The 19,608-nt window shown below is 33.8% G+C and overlaps 1 protein-coding gene across 5 annotated transcripts in view; it reads right to left on the minus strand.

Annotated features, from left to right (window-relative positions):
• The window catches only part of CTNNA3 (catenin alpha 3), a 1,442,547-nt gene that overhangs the window by 513,200 nt on the left and 909,739 nt on the right, over positions 1–19,608 (minus strand). For all 5 annotated transcript variants that reach the window (XM_019731774.2, XM_074339503.1, XM_019731775.2 and 2 more), the window contains one exon: positions 27–183. In XM_019731774.2, the coding sequence (XP_019587333.2) occupies positions 27–183 (157 nt within the window). The remainder of the gene's footprint in view (positions 1–26; positions 184–19,608) is intronic.

The following is a 19,608-nucleotide window of genomic DNA, read 5'->3' on the forward strand; positions in this document are numbered from 1 at the left end:
TATAAATTAAAACATCAAAAACATACCAGACACAGCAAGGAAGTCATCAATGCTTGTAATGTCATCTACAGCTTCTGTGAGGACATGGATATGATTCTCCCATGTGCGCTTGTACATTTCCATGTTTTTATTAACCACTTGACTTTTGGGTCTTGCAGCCAAAGCAAGTGCAGCATTAATAACCTGCAAAGATGTAAAATGTTCACATAGTGATTTTTTGGGGAATAGTTACCACTGTACAGGTGACAGTCATTCTTTTAAAAAATTAGATACATTCATCTTTAACAACAGGGAAAATGGTAAAATGCCATCAAGTGTAACTCCCTCTTTGCTTTTGGTAATAATATTTTATTTTGGAGAATAACTGAATTAACTTTAGAACTGCTTATTGAGTTTCATTCACTAAGAACTCAAAAGATTCAAAGATAGTTGGTATCTGCCTTTAATGAGCTTGTATATTACTCAACAGGAAGGGCAACATGTAACCATAACTCAATTCAGTATGCAATACATGTGTAAGTACAAATAATGGTTAATAGGCTTTACAGAGCAGAGAGATCACCTTCAGCAGACATTTAAGGAATAAGAGTTTTGAGTCCCTTGAGGACTTGTAGAATTTTATCAGTAAGTATTCATTATTAATTCATTCATTCATTTGCATATTCATTCATTCAATAGTTCAAATATACTTTGGGTGCCTTTTATGTATCAAGCATGGTTCCAGGTTTTAGGAATATGGTAATAAGTGAGATACAGGCAAAAATCATTGCCTTCATGGAGATTATATTTCAGTTAAGGGAGACAGTCAAGTGGCAAGTTAAATAAGTAAAATATATGATCTGTTAGATGGTTATAAGAACTAAGGAGAAAAAAAACAGAGCGGACAAGTGGGATAAGGGGAGTGGTTGTGGTGAGGGTAGGAAGTTTAGAATTTTAGCAGAATTGAAGTGGACATTTAAGTAACATCACTGGTGAGAAAGAATGTTGGAATCAAGAAGTAAAAGATTCAATAGGTTAGAAAGTAAGGGAAATGCTGTGAATATGGTGAGCATTCTCCCCTAGAGCCTGGGTATGCAAAAGGGACGAGCAGGAGTACTTGATTGTCCTACCCAGGACTGTGGCCTCATTTGGAAGGCTTTGGAGAGTCACTTTGACTTTTGAGCAGTTTGCTCAGATTTACACTTTAGAAAAATTAATTTGGCATAGGAGGCTACTGTAATAGGTTACAGGAGTAAGAAGAGCCTGGACTGCAATGGTGGAGGCAATGAAAAGGCTTTGTTGAGACTTTCAGTTAACTAAAGGTGGATAACCACAGGTCAATTATTGCCAAAAATATCATGCAGGTGTTAACAAATTTGTGGAAAACAATACTTAAGGACATGGAACTATATCCACAACAGTGCAATAACAATAGATTATAAAACATTATGCTTCATAGGATACCATTTCTAGCAAACATGCTAGAAATAAAAGTTAGACGAATACATGCAACAATTAGCATTAATTCTCTCAGAGTGGAGGAATTTCCAATGTTTTTTATTTATTTTATTTTTTTTAAATTTTGTGTGTGTAACTGAATATTTCAGATTTTCTCTGGTAAATATGTTTTAGTTGTATATTCAGAATAAATGAAGTTATTATTCAAATAAAGATGATTATGAAGGCTTTTCTATGAGTAATGGAGATAATTATTACAGTATTGATAGAAAAGGAGAGGTGGGAGAGTTGAAAAGTCAGTCAGGGTTACAGAGGCTGACGTGCACATTTGCTTCAGAGGATGGTATTGATGAGGGGTATTAGATGACAACTTTCCCGTCACAGATGTTGACTTTGAAATGATACTTGGTTCCTCATACAAATTACGTATGGGCAATCAGAGAACTGGAATTGGAGTTCATAAAAAAAGTTGTGATTCATTTGCTCATTCATTTGTTCAGGCATTAAAACAAACAGTTACTATGTAGCAACAATGGATCAGATTCTGCACTTGATACTGACATTGCAATGAAATGATTTCACCATAGTGTCTAAAATAGTCCATCATCTAGCAGGAGAATCAAGGGAAAACCCAGCAATTGCAACATACCAGTGATTCTCAGAGCTTAGCCTATATCAGATTCACCTAGAGGGTTTGTGAAGCCACAGATTCCTGAGCCACATCCTGGAGATTCTGATTCAGTTGATGAGTCCAGTGTCCAGCAAATTCCCAGGTGGTAGTGATGCCACTAGTGGGGCTCCACTCTGGGAACCCCTGCAATATATAATGAGGGCTATTGTAAAGGGAAGCACAAGATGCCCTATAACATGAGGGAGAGATGCCCAGTGAGATGAGGAAAGATACTCCAAAGTATTGAAATCTGAATACTAAATAGAAATTAGTATAAGGTGATGTCCTTTCAGGAAGAGACTGTAACATATGCAATGACCGAGAAGTGAGATAGAGCCTAACTCCAATTCCTGGGGAAAGTTCAGTAGAGAGGAGTTAGTTATAGAGTTAGAAGAAAATCAAAGGAAACAATGGAAAGAGGGAGGAGAAAAACACCTTTGGAAAGTATCCACAAAGTAGAAGTGATAAAGGTGAGAAAAGGAATCATCCAGAAGAAGGTAGAAAACTAAGGTATTAAGAGTCAAGATGAGAAAAAAAAGCATTTTCGAAAGGTCAAATATTGTAGGAGAGTCAAGAATAATGAGAACTAAAAATGGCTTTTTAATCTGGAAAACAGGAGTCATTGGTGTAGCGGAATGTTAGATACAGGATTCAGATCTCACCAACGTATAATGGAAACAATAAAAAGAACCTTTTTCTACTAAGTAACCTAAAGGCTGTACCTTACTTAAATGACTTCCAACAAATTATTGGAGGTAGAGGAGGACAAAAATTCATGTCTTGAGAGTATTATGCTGATATTCACAGTTGTATTTCTTTTTTAGGAAAGAGAAGCACATTAAATTTTCCGAAAAGACACACTACTTTTAGAAATAACTACTGTACAGTATTCCTTGACTTCAGTTTTAGAGTTTTATGAACCTATTAACTTACAATGTATGTGTGTTTATATTGCAAGGCTCTGGTCTCTGGTGTTTTATTGTCCCTGCAAATGGACAACTGTATACACATGTGCTTGTGCTGAAATTATGCCTTCACAGGGAGGCATACTTTTACAGCAGCACTGGTGCACAACCCTCAGTGGAGATATGGAGTCATGAATACAACCCAGGCTGTAGTTTTAAAGAACATTTTCAGTTCTGCTGCTGATCCCATTTAGCTGATTCAACACTGCCTACTATGAGAAAACGTCATCCTTCTTGACTATCTTGATATTTAGCTTAAATCTAAAAGCAGACACAATTCAGAAGATGTGCTAACCCTCTTTTAGGCAGAAGAAATTTTCATCCCAATGTTGCACTCCTAGCCTTTTATCTAGAGGGAAAAAGAAGAAAAAATTCTTAAATCTTGTTCATGCTAACTAAATATGACTGAAATGAATTATTTGTTTTTCTGCGGCTTTTTTTTTTTTTACATTATGATTGAAATGTGTATACTTCAGACTCACCCTTGACCCTGTGAATCACCTAATCATTTATTTCACCTTTGAAAGTTTCTTTAAATTTTAGGATCGTGTTATATCTTAACAGGACTATTTTAATAGCCACATAAGTAATTTCCTATTTCCAGTCCCTACTTCAGCCAAGCCACTCTCATTACTACAGACACATTTCTTTTTCAAATGCAGAAGTGATTGTGCTGATAACTATTGTTACAATCTCTTATTGATAATTTTTTGTAGAATCCCAGTTAATTAATGATGAAATCCAAATTCCTTTCACTGACTTACTGTCTAAAAACATCCACAGGCCAGCGCTTACCTACAGTTCACTTGGCTGTACTAACTAACCTCCCTCATTTTAGCCTATGTTCCAGCCATACTATCTTCAGCTCCATTTACTGATCACATCGCGTAGCTTCATAGCTCTCTGACTTTGCTCTTAATGCCCTTGCTCCATTCCTTTCCCCCCTCTGGTCCATCTGAGGAAATATTTCGTATCTCTAATAAACGTGTTGAAATGTCACTGCATACTGTGAAACCTGTCCCATTTCCTATCCCAGAAAACTGACTTGTCCTCTCTGTTTAAAAGTATTTGTCCTTATGACTACATAGTAGTTATATTAGATGATTGTTACACATGTCTGCTCCATCTGAGCCTCTTCATATGAGGGACTGCATCTTATTCATCTTTGCTTCTTGGTTTACTAAGCATGTTAACCGTTGTTACCACTATATTCATAAAGGACCCTAAAAACACTATTCGACTCATAGTCTGTTCTGAGAGGACAGCCATACGAAGCCAAGTTTGTTATCATTTTCTCTCTCTTTCACACTGTTTAGGTCACAGGCTGGTACCCAGCTGAAGGATTGTCAACCTGTAGGTTGGCCAGGGTTTGGTCATGGGCATGATTTAAAAGGTGGAGCTGTTCAAATCTCTCTTAAAAATTTGAACTAGAACCTGTAGAGAAACAGTTTTTTAGCAATGGAAACTAAGGCTGAAAATATATATATAGAGAGAAGCCATCTAGTAAAATCAGAACCAGAGGGGGAATATAGAGTTGAGGCCATGAGGAAGCTAGAGCAAGACAAAGTTAAAAGGAAGAAGACACTGAGTAGACCGAAGTTATGAGGTAAAGAAAAACAACAACAACAACAACAACAACAACAAATACTACAAAGTAAAACAAGCCAGTGAATTGAAAGAGTAGAATGAAGAATGTATGTAAAGAGAGTCAAAAGCACCAACAGGGAGAAAACAGTACTCAGGGATCAAAAGAGCTGGGGCTTAACTTTTATTGAGAGGATCCTATTGTGGGTTAAAAGTCCACAGAAAAAATAACAATAGCAATAATAAATACTAACACTCAAAGTTCATCCTTTGTAACCGACACCGTTCCAAACACTTTCTATATACTAACCAATCTAATTTTTTTAACCCATCTAATTTTCACAACTCAGCAAGGTAGGTGCGATCATTATCCCCATTTTTAAGACAAGATAATCCAGTTATTGAGTAGAAAAACTGTCCATCTGACCCAAATTCATGCTCTGAACGGCCAGACCATACTATCTCTTATAGTAGTTCTATAATAATTTATGATACCATGAGTGAGTCTGCAATCCTTAAAACCAAAGGAAATCACTGAAGGAAACATTACAATGCCTGGCGTACAAAAAACATTAAAAATAGTGTGTATATATATATATATATATATATATATATATATATATATATATATATGCTATATTCATAAATGACCCTAAAAACACTATTCTACTCATAGACTGTTCTGAGAGGACAGCCATATGAAGCCAAGTTTGTTATCATTTTCTCTCTCTTTCACACTGTTTAAAAAATTCCCCAGAACTTTTCATCCTCCCCTAATGAAACTCTGTACCCATTAAACAATAATTTCCCATTCTCTGCTCCCCCCAGCCCCAGTAACCACTATTTTACTTTCTGTCTTTATGAATTAAGCTATTCTAGATACCCCAGGGATTGGTCAGTAGAATTATATTAATATGATATTTGACCTTTTGTGTCTTTTTTACATAGAATAATGTTTTCAAAGTCCATCCATGTTGTAGCATGTCAAAATTTCAGTTCTTTTTAAGGCTAAATAATATTCCACTATATGTACATATCATATTTTTGCTTATCCATTTATCTGTTGATGGACTTTTGATTGTTTCCTTCCAACTTTTGACTACTATGAATAATGTTGCTAAGAACATTGGTATATAAATATCTGGTTGAGTCCTGACTTTCAAAGGTTTTACATATACTCGTATACCCAGAAATGAGATTGCTGGGTCATATGGTAATTCTAAATTCAACTTTTGAGGAATTGTCATATTGTTTTCCACAGGGGCTGCACCATTTTACATTTCCACCAACAATGCACAAAGGTTCCAATTTTTCCAAGTCTATACGAAAACTTATTTTTTGCTTTTTTTATAAATTCCGTCCTAATAGGTGTGAAGTGGTTTCTCATTAGTTTTGATTTGTATTTCCTAATGATTAGTGATGTTGAACATCTTTTCATATGCTTATTGGCCATTTCTATGTCTTTTTTGGAGAAATGTTTATTTAAAACTTTTCCTCATTTTTAAATGGAATTGTTTGTGTGTGTTTTTGGTTTAGAAATTCTTTATATTTTTTCAGATATCAATCTCTTATCAGATACATGATTTGCAAATACTTGCTACCATTTTGTGGGTTGCCTTTTCACTCTTTTAGTAGTGCCCTCTGATGCACAAATATTTTTCATTTTAATAAAGTCCAATGGACCTTTATTTTCTGTATTTTTAGTTTCATATTCAAAAAATTGTTGCCAAATTTAATATCATGAAGATTTTCCCCTATGTTTGCTTCTAAGAATTATGTAGTTTTCATTGTTCCATTTAGACCTTAGATTCATTTTGTGTTAATTTTTGTATATACTGCAAGGTAAATCTGGCTTCATTCTTTTCTAGATTGATATCCACTTTCCCTAGTACTATTTGTTGAAAAGACTATCCTTTGTGAATTGAAAGGTCTTGGCACCTTTGTCAAATACCATTTATAACACATGCAAAAGTTGATTTCTGGGCTATCATATCCTATTCCATTAGTTTATAAGTCTATAAGTCTGGTTTTATGCCACTAATTTAATTACTGTATTTGTAATCCTTTTAGATATTAGGAGATGTCAGTTCTCCAACTTTCTTCTTCTTTTTCAAGATTGTTTTAGCTATTTGAGATCTCTTGAGATTCAATGTGATTTTTAAGATGTGTTTGTCCTGTATCTGCAAAATCATCATTGGGGTTTTGATAGGGATTGTTTTGAATCTGCACATTGCTTTGGGTAGTACTGCCACCTTACTCTTATTAAGTTATTAAGTCTTACAATCCATGAACATAGAATGTCTTTCCATTTATTTAAGTCTTCTTTAATTTCCTTCATCAGTGTTTCAGTGTATAAGTCATTCTTCTCTTTCATTAAGTTTATCCTAATTTATTCTTTATGAGAATAAAATGTATTCATATGGTCATTTGTTCTAGTAAATTTGCTACAAATATTTTGGGATACAAATACGGAAAGCTGAGTTGAATATACATTTATTTTATTTTGGTGGGCTGATTTTCAAAGGTTTACAGTCACTTCCTTATATGTCCTTTACTACTTTCACACTTGTGCTGACATCAGATTGCGATAGAACTTTTATCTCTCTTAATTGCATGCTCCCCCTTTCTTCAAACCTTCCTAAACAAACCATGTAAAAACACAGACTAAATTACCTTTCTAGTTTCTCTACATAAAGTGATATTAACAAATAAATAGTTGTTATTTAAGAGATGGTCAACAGTGTGTACCAAAGAGAAGGCAGGCAGGCAGGCAGGCAAGAAGGAAGGAAGGAAGACAAAAGAGTGAAATGATAAGAAAAGGGAAGGGAAGGAAAGGAAAGAAAGAGAAAAGTTTCATGGATGTATGTCTGGCTAATAATAATACAAATATTTCATTTTTCTAGATTTTGTAATATTTTCATATTTGTCAACATTTTAAATTAGTAACTAGTTAACTGTTTTTGCATTCTAAATACATACTCACTTTTTATTAAAAAAGGCCCTCAAAATTGTGTAAATTTTAGGACCCACGTAGCCTGGTGTGCCACAGCCAAACCATGTACAGGTGTGATCAATGCGGTGAACGATTAAATTTAAAAAATGTATTACAGTAAAAGATACATTGCCATTAATACCCTTCAAAATATCCCCCCTTACTTCAAACCCACTTATCCCATCATTTTTGCCACTTTCTGAAGCAGCTCTGGAAGTCCTCTTTCGTGAGTGTTTTTAATTGTGCTGTCATGGCTGCTTCAATGTCCTAAATCATTTTGACTTTGGGGCAGAGCCAAAAGTTGCAGGGTGGCAGATCTGATGAATCAGGTGGATAAGGACACACCGTAATGTTTTTATTTGATAGAAATTGCCATATACCAGAAGTGATGTGTGACACGGAGCATTGTCATGATGGAGAATGATTTACAGCACGCTTTGAGACATATCTTCTCTCAACCATAGCTCACACCTGACTGACTGCACAAACAAGTTGAAACTTGTCAAACACTGTTAATAAGGTTGGATGCACCACTTCCCATACTGAAGATCCCTGCCTTTCCGTTGGATGACACCTGGCAGCAACATTTACCGTATTTTATGATCACAATTGAAAGGGTCCACATTATACATTGCTTTTGGTACAGCAATTTCTGTCAAATAAACACATTACAGTGTGTTCTCATTCACCTTATTCACTGGATCTGGCACCATGCAACTTCTGGCTTTTCCCCAAAGTCAAAATGACCATGAAAGGTAATTGTTTTTAATCAATTCAGGACATCCAAGTAACTATGACAGTGCAACTAAAGACACTCATGAAAGAGGAGTTTGAGAACTGCTTTAAAAAAGTGGCAAGAACAATGGGATATGTGTGTCAGAAGTAAGGGGAGGGTATTTTGAGGGGGATTAATGGCAATGTGTCTTTTATTATAACTTTTTTTTAACTTAAACATTCACCGTATTTTTTATCTCACCTAGTATGTTTTGTAAAAGCTACCCATCGTCTGAAATGATAAAATTAACACAGATTCTATTGCAATATTTCATCTGAACTCTGTCTTGATAACCAGGTGATGACTTTGCTTCCTTAGAGAAAATAGTACTACCAGATAAAGAAGAGTTTTTAAATGTTCTACAGTATTTAATCTTTTATGGGGACAAGCTATTCCTTTCTCCCCACCCTCTCTTTTTCGTGTGTCTTTTTTTTTTTAAGCTTCCATTTTATTTCTTAAAATCAGTGGCTAATAGCAAAATAATGTAGTAATCATAGGACTAACATTATTGAGAGCTTGTTCCAGGCACAGCTTCTAAGTACTTGGTTTGCGTTCGCATTTTTAATCCGAAAAAGAAAGACCTGTTCCTATTTTACTGGTGAGACAATGGAGACAAAATGAGACTGAATAATTTGTGCAAGGTTACAGAAGAAATGTTAGATTGCAAGGTGAGGGGCTTAAGTTAGAGTTTTACTTGGTTTCAAACTGATTTTATGTCCACAGGAGAGTCATATTAACTCTTCCAGGACTCATTTTCCCAGAAGTTATAGGTATGTGTACTGGGATAGGAGTGAGAGGTCAGTGTTTTAATTAGCTGATCTCCCTCAGGTTCCTTCAGATTTGAATATACAGATTTTTGTATTATTAGTAGTATTATTAAATGTATTGGGGTGACACCGTTTAATACTACAACATATCATATTGCATTCTGTGCTCATAACCCAAAGTTTAGTGTCCTTCTGTCACCATATATTTGACCCCCTTTACCCTCTTCAATTTCCCCCCACCACCTCCCTTCCCCTCTGGTAACCACCATACTATTTTCTATATCAAACTAAAAAGTATCTGCACTGTAAAAGCAATCATAAACAAAACAAAGAGGCAAGAACCACATCAGAGAAGATATTTGCAATCAATACCTCCTATAAGGGGCTAATATCCAAAATATATAAAAAACTCATACAACTCAACAACAATAACAACAAAAGAAAAAAAACAATCCAATTAAAAAATGGGCAGAGGACTTGAACACACACTTCTCCCAAGAAGACATACAAACGGCCAACAGCTATATGAAAAGATGTTCAATTTCACTAGCCCTAAGGAATACACAGATTTAATGTGATCATCTGATGTATATACTTCTTCTCTTAAAAGATTTCTGAAAACAATTACTTAAGAAGTGAAAATAAATCTATGTAATTTAATTTTTCTACAGAGATATTTCAATATTGGCATTGATACAAATAATCTTAAAAAATCTTAGTTAATATAATAAAAGCACTTTGTGGATTAAAAATATGAAATATGCGTAAGTACCTATAGGTCTGATTACCTCAGTGTCATGGCATGTAGAGAAAATTAAAATAACTAGATATATGATACCTCAAATACATCTAAGCTTGTATATGAGGAGAATTTATATGACATCCACTTAAATTGGTAACACTAATAACTTTGGAATTGTAGCAACTATGGTAATGACATCAAATCCAATGCTCCAATTCTATGCGTTCGTTCTTAGTTGCTTAAATGGTGTTCTACTACCAAGTGTTTTTCACTTTCTATGTTGATTTTTCCACATTTCCTTAGTTTTGATAACCTTTTATTTTTTTGTGTACTCTCATATTATACTTCATTTACAGAAAATTATCCTTGCATTTTTAACAATAAGCCATGTAATATTTGTCATCATGACTCTCCATAGTCACATATTTGTGTCAAATGATAAAGTCATTTCCTGGTGACTGGGGAGGGGGTGGTAGTGAGGAGACATAATTTGTCAAGGACTCTCACAGGTTTAGAGACGATTAATTAGACTGCATTCAACTTCAGCCAGCCTCACAAGGTTGTAATCACCTTACTCCATGAAGGTATGATCCCTGCGTGACAGGATTACTCACACTAAACCTTCTCATGAGGCTTTAAGTTGCCTTTGGATACATATATTAGACCTGAAATAACCTACTACTCTAAAGGTTAAAAGTAATTTTTAAAAGGGAAGGGGCAAAGATGATTTCTGAGAGTATATGGCATTGAAAGTCATATGTATTAGGCTGGTGCAAAGGTAACTGCGGTTTAAAAGGCTGAAAATAATTGCAAAAACTGCAATTACTTTTGCACCAACCTAATATTTATTTTATATATTCTCGTATGAACTTTCATATCTCTTCATCCATACTGCTAGAGAAAAGAAAAATTCAACCTAGGACTATTTCAGTTATAGAGAATGTGACAAACAAGAAAAATAATGCTTCTCATAAGGTCTGTAAAAGGCAATAATTCTACACGATATTCAATTTTCCTGTCATCTATACTAATTATTAAGACAGGACAACCTATTAAATCAAATAAGTAAATGAGCAAGAAAAAAAATATCAAACGAATTGTTTGGCATAATATAACAAAATCACCAATAAGTAGGTTTTGTAGACAAGAGTGGAATTTGGGGTTATATACCACATTTTTCATCCAGTTTCATTACTTATTATTTTGAGGTAGTTTTAAACAAATTGCTTACTCAGTGAACCTCAATTTCCTTATCTGTAATGATTATAAAAATGCTTATTACAAAGATTGTTGGCAGAATTTAATTATATTAGTTAAATAAAATAACTAATACTCACCTAGCACAGAGTTAGACATTTTATAGACATTTGCTTCCATGAAGGTAGTTTGGGGAAAAAATGTAAAGAATGTTTAGGGAATTTAAGTGCTATATACAGAAATACACATATACACAGACATTATAATTTTGATAGGCTCAACAATCAATTTGATATGCTAATTATAAAATATTCCTTAGTTAAATAAATATAAATATAAAGAAAACTGAATCTGCAGAAACAGTATATTTTTGTGATTTACCTTTAACATAAAACTAAAATAAGAGAAAATATGCCTTAAAAAAACAAAATAATTCTGAAACCAATAATGTATATTATAACTTAAGGTAATAGAAAATACTTTAAGATGAAAAAGCAGAGACAACAGAGATTTTTGGATCTATTATAATCTGCCCCTCAGGGACTTAATAAGTTTGAATTTGGAGTAGAAGAAATATCTACTATCTTCCAAATCATTTGAATTCAAGTGGAGGAATTAAAAATGAATTTAATATCTTTGCCAAATTAATAAATCTCCTTTTTTTAAGAACAGAAATTTTATGTCAGAAACATCTATAAAGCTTCTTTTAATGCACCATCCAATTCCATATAAACATAAAAGGAAAACACAAGCTATGTATTGATTGCCAAAATGTGTTTTTTAAAATAAGCGGTTGGGAAAAGTTAAAAAAAAAAAAAAAAAAGCATATATTTGTAATGTCTGAATGCTTGGGGTTAGATATTTCCTCCATATATGTGGAATTTCAACTTGATTTTATCTAAACAATCAACTTCATGTAACATTAGAAAATTTAACTTTTTTTTATCGTCAAAGAATATTTGCTATGTACCTTTATGTACTGTTTATCTAAAGTAGAAAACATTAGACAGGACAAATTCAGAAAATATTTTCAGTGTGTTAAAGGAGAAATGTCATGCATACATATTCAGTATAGGCTAACAAGTATATAAAATCCATATCACATAAGCAATATTATCCCTGAGCTTCCAATGTGTGTTAAGAAGACATGTATATAGGGTATCAAAGGTGAGTTACTCTCTCTCCCTTTCTCATTGCTTTTGTTCTCACTCTTTCTTTCTCCCTCTAGTGGGTTTGTACAAGAGAAATTTTGTTAATGTCCTTCACCCAGTACTTTGACTTCTGGAATTACTAGGCCCTCGGCTCCAACCCTACTCTATGTTACTATTATCTCCCAACAGGAGCACTGGGGTAGCTTTAACCCTGCTTACAGACACTCTCTACAAACTGATATTTCCAAATCACAGTTTTCAAGAATCTCCTATCTCCATTTTTTATCTCAGGTAAAAGTACTGAACTTGGTCTAAAGCCCTGACATATTTGACACCTGTTTATCTATCTCTCTAACATCCATTTACCATCAGTCCCCCTAACTTTATACTCTTGTTCCTTGTGTAGGGACATTCATTTATGCTGTTCCTTCTATAGAGACCTACCTATTTCTAGGTAATGCTAATCCATCTAATAGAGCTCAGATCAAGCATCACTTCCGCAGGGATATACTCTCATGAAACAACATACCTTTACTTCTGACTACTTATCTCACTATGCAATGGGATATTCATTAGAGTTAACACTGAGTTCATTAGATAAATGTATGATCCACAACTCTCCTTTTACCCTAAAGCAGGGATTTTAATGTTTTTAATGTTATTTCCCCAGGGCATGTGGAAAGCGTCCAGTAGAATCTCCTTCCCTTATAACCAGGGCTCCAGACTAAGGTTCCTTCTACTTGGTAGGCCTACACATTTATTAAAGACTTTCCCCAAGTGAACAAGTCCATCCCTACAAAGAACTCTTATACTAGTACCAAAGATGATGAAAATATGTTCATATTGTTTGATTTATAAGTAAACACTGAGGTCACAGAAAAAAGTAGGGTCACTGAGAAGGTTTGTATTCAACAGAGAAAGTATTGATCAAAGCTTCATGTTAAGAAATTTCGAGAGTTATTCCAAGCTGAGGAGCATCTGCCAATGGGCTGGATGACCAGACTGTCCTTATTTATACATCCAATGCTTAATCCTAAAGATACTAGAGTTAAAGAAATGTTAAACATTCAAATGGCATTTTACCCCATTGAACTGTCATACTTAACAATTTGCCATTTTGCTAGTTCTTCAGATTTCATTCATAGAACTTTGTCAGCTAGTGGTGAGAACAGGAAAATAAGAAAAAATCCAAGCTGAAAAATCCATTTAAAAACTCTGTAGCAATTTTACCACACATTTAGGCTAAGTAAGAGAGAGTTCTATAATCTATATGAATTGCTCTGAAACAATAAAAGTAAAGCCTTGTATTACTGATCTATAGATGCAAAAGTAAAAATATACAGAAAATAATTAGGAGCTACCAATAAAAGGGAATATTATTGAATTTTTTCAGCTAGTATTTTGTAAAAATCATCTCTCCAGCTTTACAGATATACATACATACATATATATATATATATATATATATATATATATATATATAGAGAGAGAGAGAGAGAGAGAGAGAGAGAGATTGAGAGAGAGAAATAAATAAAATTTACTGATAATAGTGTTGCTTTTCTTAAATTAGAAGTTTTGTTATAGTTTTGGCAATTCAAATAGAATTATTTTAGACTAAATAGTAGAGTACATGAGTAGTGGTTTGAAAACATAAATGAACTATGCAAACTTAAGGTATTATTATACCCCCAAAAAACTCTTTATATTTTTAAGTTAGTAAGAGTCAGAATTTGAGGAGAAAGTCATTTTAATTCTAGACGTGGAAGGAAAAATGATCACATTTCCCCATAAAATAATTATAAACATTATCATTTAAAATGTACTACTACATTGGAGAGGACTACTTGTCGGTCACAATAGATTTTTAAAGTTTAGACGTTTGTTTCACACTCTAGTAACCTGGAATCCTTAATTGTTGAAGCATATTCACTGGTGTGTGTAAAACACCACAGCAACACACTACTTATTATAATAATTACATACTGGAAAAGTGTGGCCTACATTCAGGAGAGCTATCTTTGTGAGTGTGCTTAAGGAAAACAAACAATCTGAATTCTCAGTTACAAATGAGTTATTTGACAGATATTACCCTAGGAAGATATAGTGATGGTATACACTGGAAAGTAGTCTCTTTTTATTGACTACAGACCCGAAATTCTTAATTTTAAAGTGTTGTTATTTTGTGCTAGGCTAGCTTGAATCATAATGTGCATAGTAAAAGATAAATAAGGCTATGATTTTTAATTACAGAATTGAATACACTGAGCTATGTATAGAACTCAGGAATAAAGCACTACTGCTTCCTGGGAGTTGGACTATGTAAATTAGATTGAGTAGTAGGACACAAAGCTATGAACAGGAGAAAACTCTCTGGGGAAATATAGGTGACAAACGTACAGTGGCTTTTAGCAGCTGGCAGACTCCATTTGAAAAACTAATGTCATTTTATGTAATGGATTATGAAGAACTGGACGCTCTCCATGATGCAGACAAAGTATAATTCCCATGATGACTGAATTTTCTGACATAAGACACTGTGCTTCCTTCAATTTTCTAGCCTTATTTTCAGCCCTTTGAGTGAGGAATGGAAGGAAGATGTCTACATTGCTTCATATGCAGCTGAGGTTAATGCTGCAGTGAAAGCAAGATTTGATGGATAATTAACATGCAGAATTCACTGAATTATAACCAACTGAATGTGAAGAATGAAAACAAAGAAGGAGTCAAGCATAGTTTCCAAGTCTCTGGCTTGAGTTACTCAATTAGCGGTGGTTCCAGTGATGGAAATAAAGAATACAGAAGATACAGTCCGGGGGAGTAAAATTATAAGTAGCAAAAGCCAGGGATTAAATCAGAAACAAAGCGTTTTATACGGAACACATTTTTTACTGAAAAAAGCCTTAAACAAAATTTAAAAATGTGGGTGGCTCATTCTGTTGTTATGTGGCAGATTTTTTATCCTTTCATAGAAATTGTTTCCACTTTCCAAATAATGTGAGTGCTTTGACAAATGGTTATGACAACCAGTTTACAACATATGAGAAAATGTAGCAATCACCTCCAGTACAAAACCTGATCGTTAACTTAAATCATAGAAACTAATGATCAACAACCATAAGAGAGAATAGGATTGGGACCACAGTCTCAAAGATGGTATCACAGCTTTGTGCCAGAAGGCATAAATTTCACTTACATTCAAGTTTCAGTGTTCTTGAATGCAAAGGCAAGATTAGTGAAAACACAAAAGCCAGTCCATATAATGACTTTATTCATTAACTTTGGAAAAATCGTCCACTGAAATTAAGAGTGTACCAAGGTTTATGTGAGATACACTCAAAGCAAACTTCTGTGGTCCCATTAATTTCCCTTTTCACAGTGCTTTAAGAATGGGGTCTTTTCTATAATGTTATTAAAATCAGCAAAACAGAGCTAATATTCTACTCAAAGCAGAAAAACAAAAAGGAATACCATGTTTTCTGGTCTTCATCTTAAGAGCCTTTTACTGTATTGAAAAGGCAAACGCTGTAAGTCATTCCACAGCCCTCAGTGTATATCACAGAGTCAACACCCCCTCCCCACCCTCTCAGGAAGTCAATGATGGATAGATATTGTCTTAACTTAGATAACACACTCTTCCTTGCAGACTATCTCCTAAGGATAGGAACATGCCCACGGTCCTATTGCCTCAAAATAATCAATTCCTTACTGGCTACCCTTTGGTGAAATAACATTTTTATTTTTTCCTTTCCCTCTTCATTTGATTTATCTGTATAAAAGAGCAGACTAGGGGTATCTTAAACTCAGTGATCAAAGAAAAACCTTCAGCATAAAAGTCAGCAGATGCCCCAATTCTAGCACTTTCAGGGTAGTGGCCTTAGAAATGTTAGGGTGATTGGCCTCTCTTGACTTAGCATAGGCAGACTTGCTATTTCTGAGGAAGGTAGGTTTCCAGAGCTTTAAACTTTTAAATCTGCTGTATTGAGAGCTGATATATTTAGTGACTTTGGAACTGTTGACTTTGAGCTTGAACAGCCCTTCCTGTGGCAAATTTTAAGAATGGGGTTGTGCTGCAAGCAACATAACCAGAAGGAAACTGCTGACTTTTTGGAGAGTTCATCCTGAGTGCTTCTAGAATGGATACATGACTCTACTGAATCAGGAATCTCAGACTTTACTGATGAACATTTTAAATAATTATCAAAATGTCACTGGTACTTGACACTGGATAGACTAACCAATGAAAGCATGAAGAAAACTGCTGATGTTAAGCATCTTGCTGACAGTAGCTGTTGTGGATTTAAAGAAAAGATAAATGTTTTCCATCACAATACCATCTTAATGCAAACAAAATCCATCCTAGCTAGCATTTAGCCAAGGAGGAACGAAACATTTTTAGAGATACTTAATGTACTTTACTCTTCAGGTTTAGCGTATTTTTATTACTGTGTGTTTTTTTTTCTAGCTCTATTAATTTATTATTCCCCAATTTATCAGTTGTTGTTGTTGTTGTTGTTGTTGTTTGCTCAGTAGATCTACAGTACCAACCTTGTAGAACTTTTATTCCAGTGAGAGGGTGTATGCTAAAATAGTGTTGTTATCAACCATTGGCGTTGCCATCATAATCATATCACCTCCTAGAGTTGCATGAAGCCTTGCTGCTTAAAGTGTCATAGGCTAACTATATATTAGCATCACCTGGGAGCATGACAGATATGCAGAGTCTCAGGTTCCATCCAGAACTACTTAACCAGAATTTGCATTTTAACAAGATCCCCAAGTTATTCATAGGCCCTTTAACTATTTAAAAGCTCTACTCTAAAGGATTAAAATTACTTACGTAAAATATGTATAATAGCTCTTGGTTGATGTTTAATAAGTCTTTCCTTTTCTTAACTCAGAGGATGGGTTAACCCATTTTCTCTCCATCTTAGAAAGCTACCTTTGTTTTATTTCTATTTGTTATTATGAACAAACAAATAAACAAACAAAAAACAAACCAAAACAAAACTACAAAACAACTAGTATCATCACAAATATCAATAATAAAAATAAAAAATAAAAATAGGCATTAAATCCCTGTTTTAAACATTTGGGGTATAAATACAAGCCATGATACCTGAACTAGAATCCATGATTTGTTTGGGATAACAGGACATTTTTATAGAAAACTTAAATGTGAGGTGCCTGTGTAAACAAAATTAAATTTCCATCTGTTTGGAATAGCATCAAAACAAAATGACTGGATGGCTTGTATGTTTGGAATGGTCTCACTTGATATACAGGTAATTTGTTGTACATGAAATTCTCATTGGTAGTTTCAAGTTTAGAGGCTATCACAGCCCAGACAGTTAGACAGTCATCTTTGAGATGAGCAGAAACTGAAATACAGTACAAGAGGGGACTTGACTGCTGATTCAGAGAGATATGCTGCCACGTGCTACTTTGGACAGAAAAAATAAAAATGGGTCCGGGATCAAGATCTAAATTGAAAGTCATTAGCATAGTTGTTCTAAATTGCAAAACGGAGGCTGAGCCATTTCTCACATACACTACTTAGGTGAGCATGAGAAACAGTATCTTCAGTTTTGTTTTTCTTTAAAAACAATTCTTAAAAGCACAATACCAAGACAACCCCCTCGTATAAGGTTATCTGGAATTTGGAAGAGCCAGACTTGAATCTAGGTGGGGGCTGTTTAACAAAGCGTTGCATTCCAAGTTCTAGTCTGTGACAAGCCTGTGTTCATCTTTTATATACCTTTTAAAATTTATATGAAGTGAGAAATCATTCCCTTTCAGGCTTTATATTTTAAAATGAATGGTTCTCCTACACAAATTTTTCTGATCATTTTCTTTAATTTTACCTTGGTCTTTTCCATATCCACTTTTTTTTTTTTTTCAATTAGATCTACCGGTACATGCAGTATTATAGCGTATGCTAACCTGTTCTGAGGTGTTTCCTCTCAAAAAAAAAAAAGCAAACCATGATAATTGCTAATGTTTTTTTAAACCCAGTTGTTAAAAATCAATCCAGTAATTTCAATGGAGACACTAGAGGAATGTTCAGGTTCCTCTTGTTATTATTCACTGTCCAAATCTCAACTTAAATAAATATCACAAGGGTGATATTGATCAAAAGAAGCCAGGCATAGAATATTCTTTTTTTCATAAATTGCAAAAACATATAAACCTATAGTGTTTAGAAATACATATTTATGTAGTAAAATTATAGAGAAAAATAAGGATATAGAGATGTGTAAGTCAGGCAATATTCTCTTCCTGAACTTAGGTATTGACAATGATGATTTTAAAGCTATACATTCTGTTTTACATATATTTTTATTTTGTCCTACTTCACTATATAAAGACTTAAAAGAAGAAAAGAAAATATCCTATCCATCATCTCTAATATTTTTCTCAATATTTAAGATTCATATCTAGATGCATTTTGTTAAGTCACTATGCAAGTGGTCTACACCATAGTATGATTAATTACAGGAACAACAGTTCTCATCTTTTTATACTTTCTATCTGGAAGACAATGCCTCGTTACATAAATCTTTTCCCAAACCAGTAGAAGGGCAATAGAACACTGTTGATTTATTTCATCCTAGACAAATTTAAAATAATGAAAAGTACACAATGTATATCCTCCTTACATGAAATGCAAGAAAATTCTTAGTATCATTTAACAATGTAGCTAGTGATATTTTACTAAACTTTCCTCTGATAGTTTGTGTTTACTAGACTGTGGACTTTAGATAAAAACAAAACAAAAGACAACTATCTCACATAGGAATTGAGCATTGACTTCAGTTTTCCTGATATGATAGCTTATTCTCTCATATGACAAGTCATATAAATTTAATGCAGGGAATATTCAAGTGATTTATTGGTTTGAACCTAGGATATATTACTAAAAATAAGACAGGGATTTCTGATATTTTTCTACAAAAGCAATTCCAATTTACATATATTAAAATACTCGTCTAGCTTTATTTTTGAGTTACATCCTCATGAAATTATTGAAATAAAAAATGAACCAAAGTGACATTTATAGTCTAAGCAATTCAAAGTTTATTTGTAATTGCTTAGACCATATACCATTGACTCTTTAAGAGAAAGTTTGTTAATCACTAGTTTAGACAACTAGTATTAAATGTAATTATTGATGTGATTGTTTTAAGTCTACCATTTAATTATTTTTTGTTGTTGTTCCTCTGTTCTCATTTCCCTGCCTACTTTTGAATTATTTAAATATTTTTAGTATCTCATAATTTGTATCTTTGGCTGATTTTGTATCTCTTGACTTCTTGAATTATTATTATTAT

Source organism: Rhinolophus sinicus, linkage group LG07 (genome assembly GCF_036562045.2).
Source record: "Rhinolophus sinicus isolate RSC01 linkage group LG07, ASM3656204v1, whole genome shotgun sequence".
In the NCBI taxonomy this organism is placed as follows: Eukaryota; Metazoa; Chordata; class Mammalia; order Chiroptera; family Rhinolophidae; genus Rhinolophus; species Rhinolophus sinicus.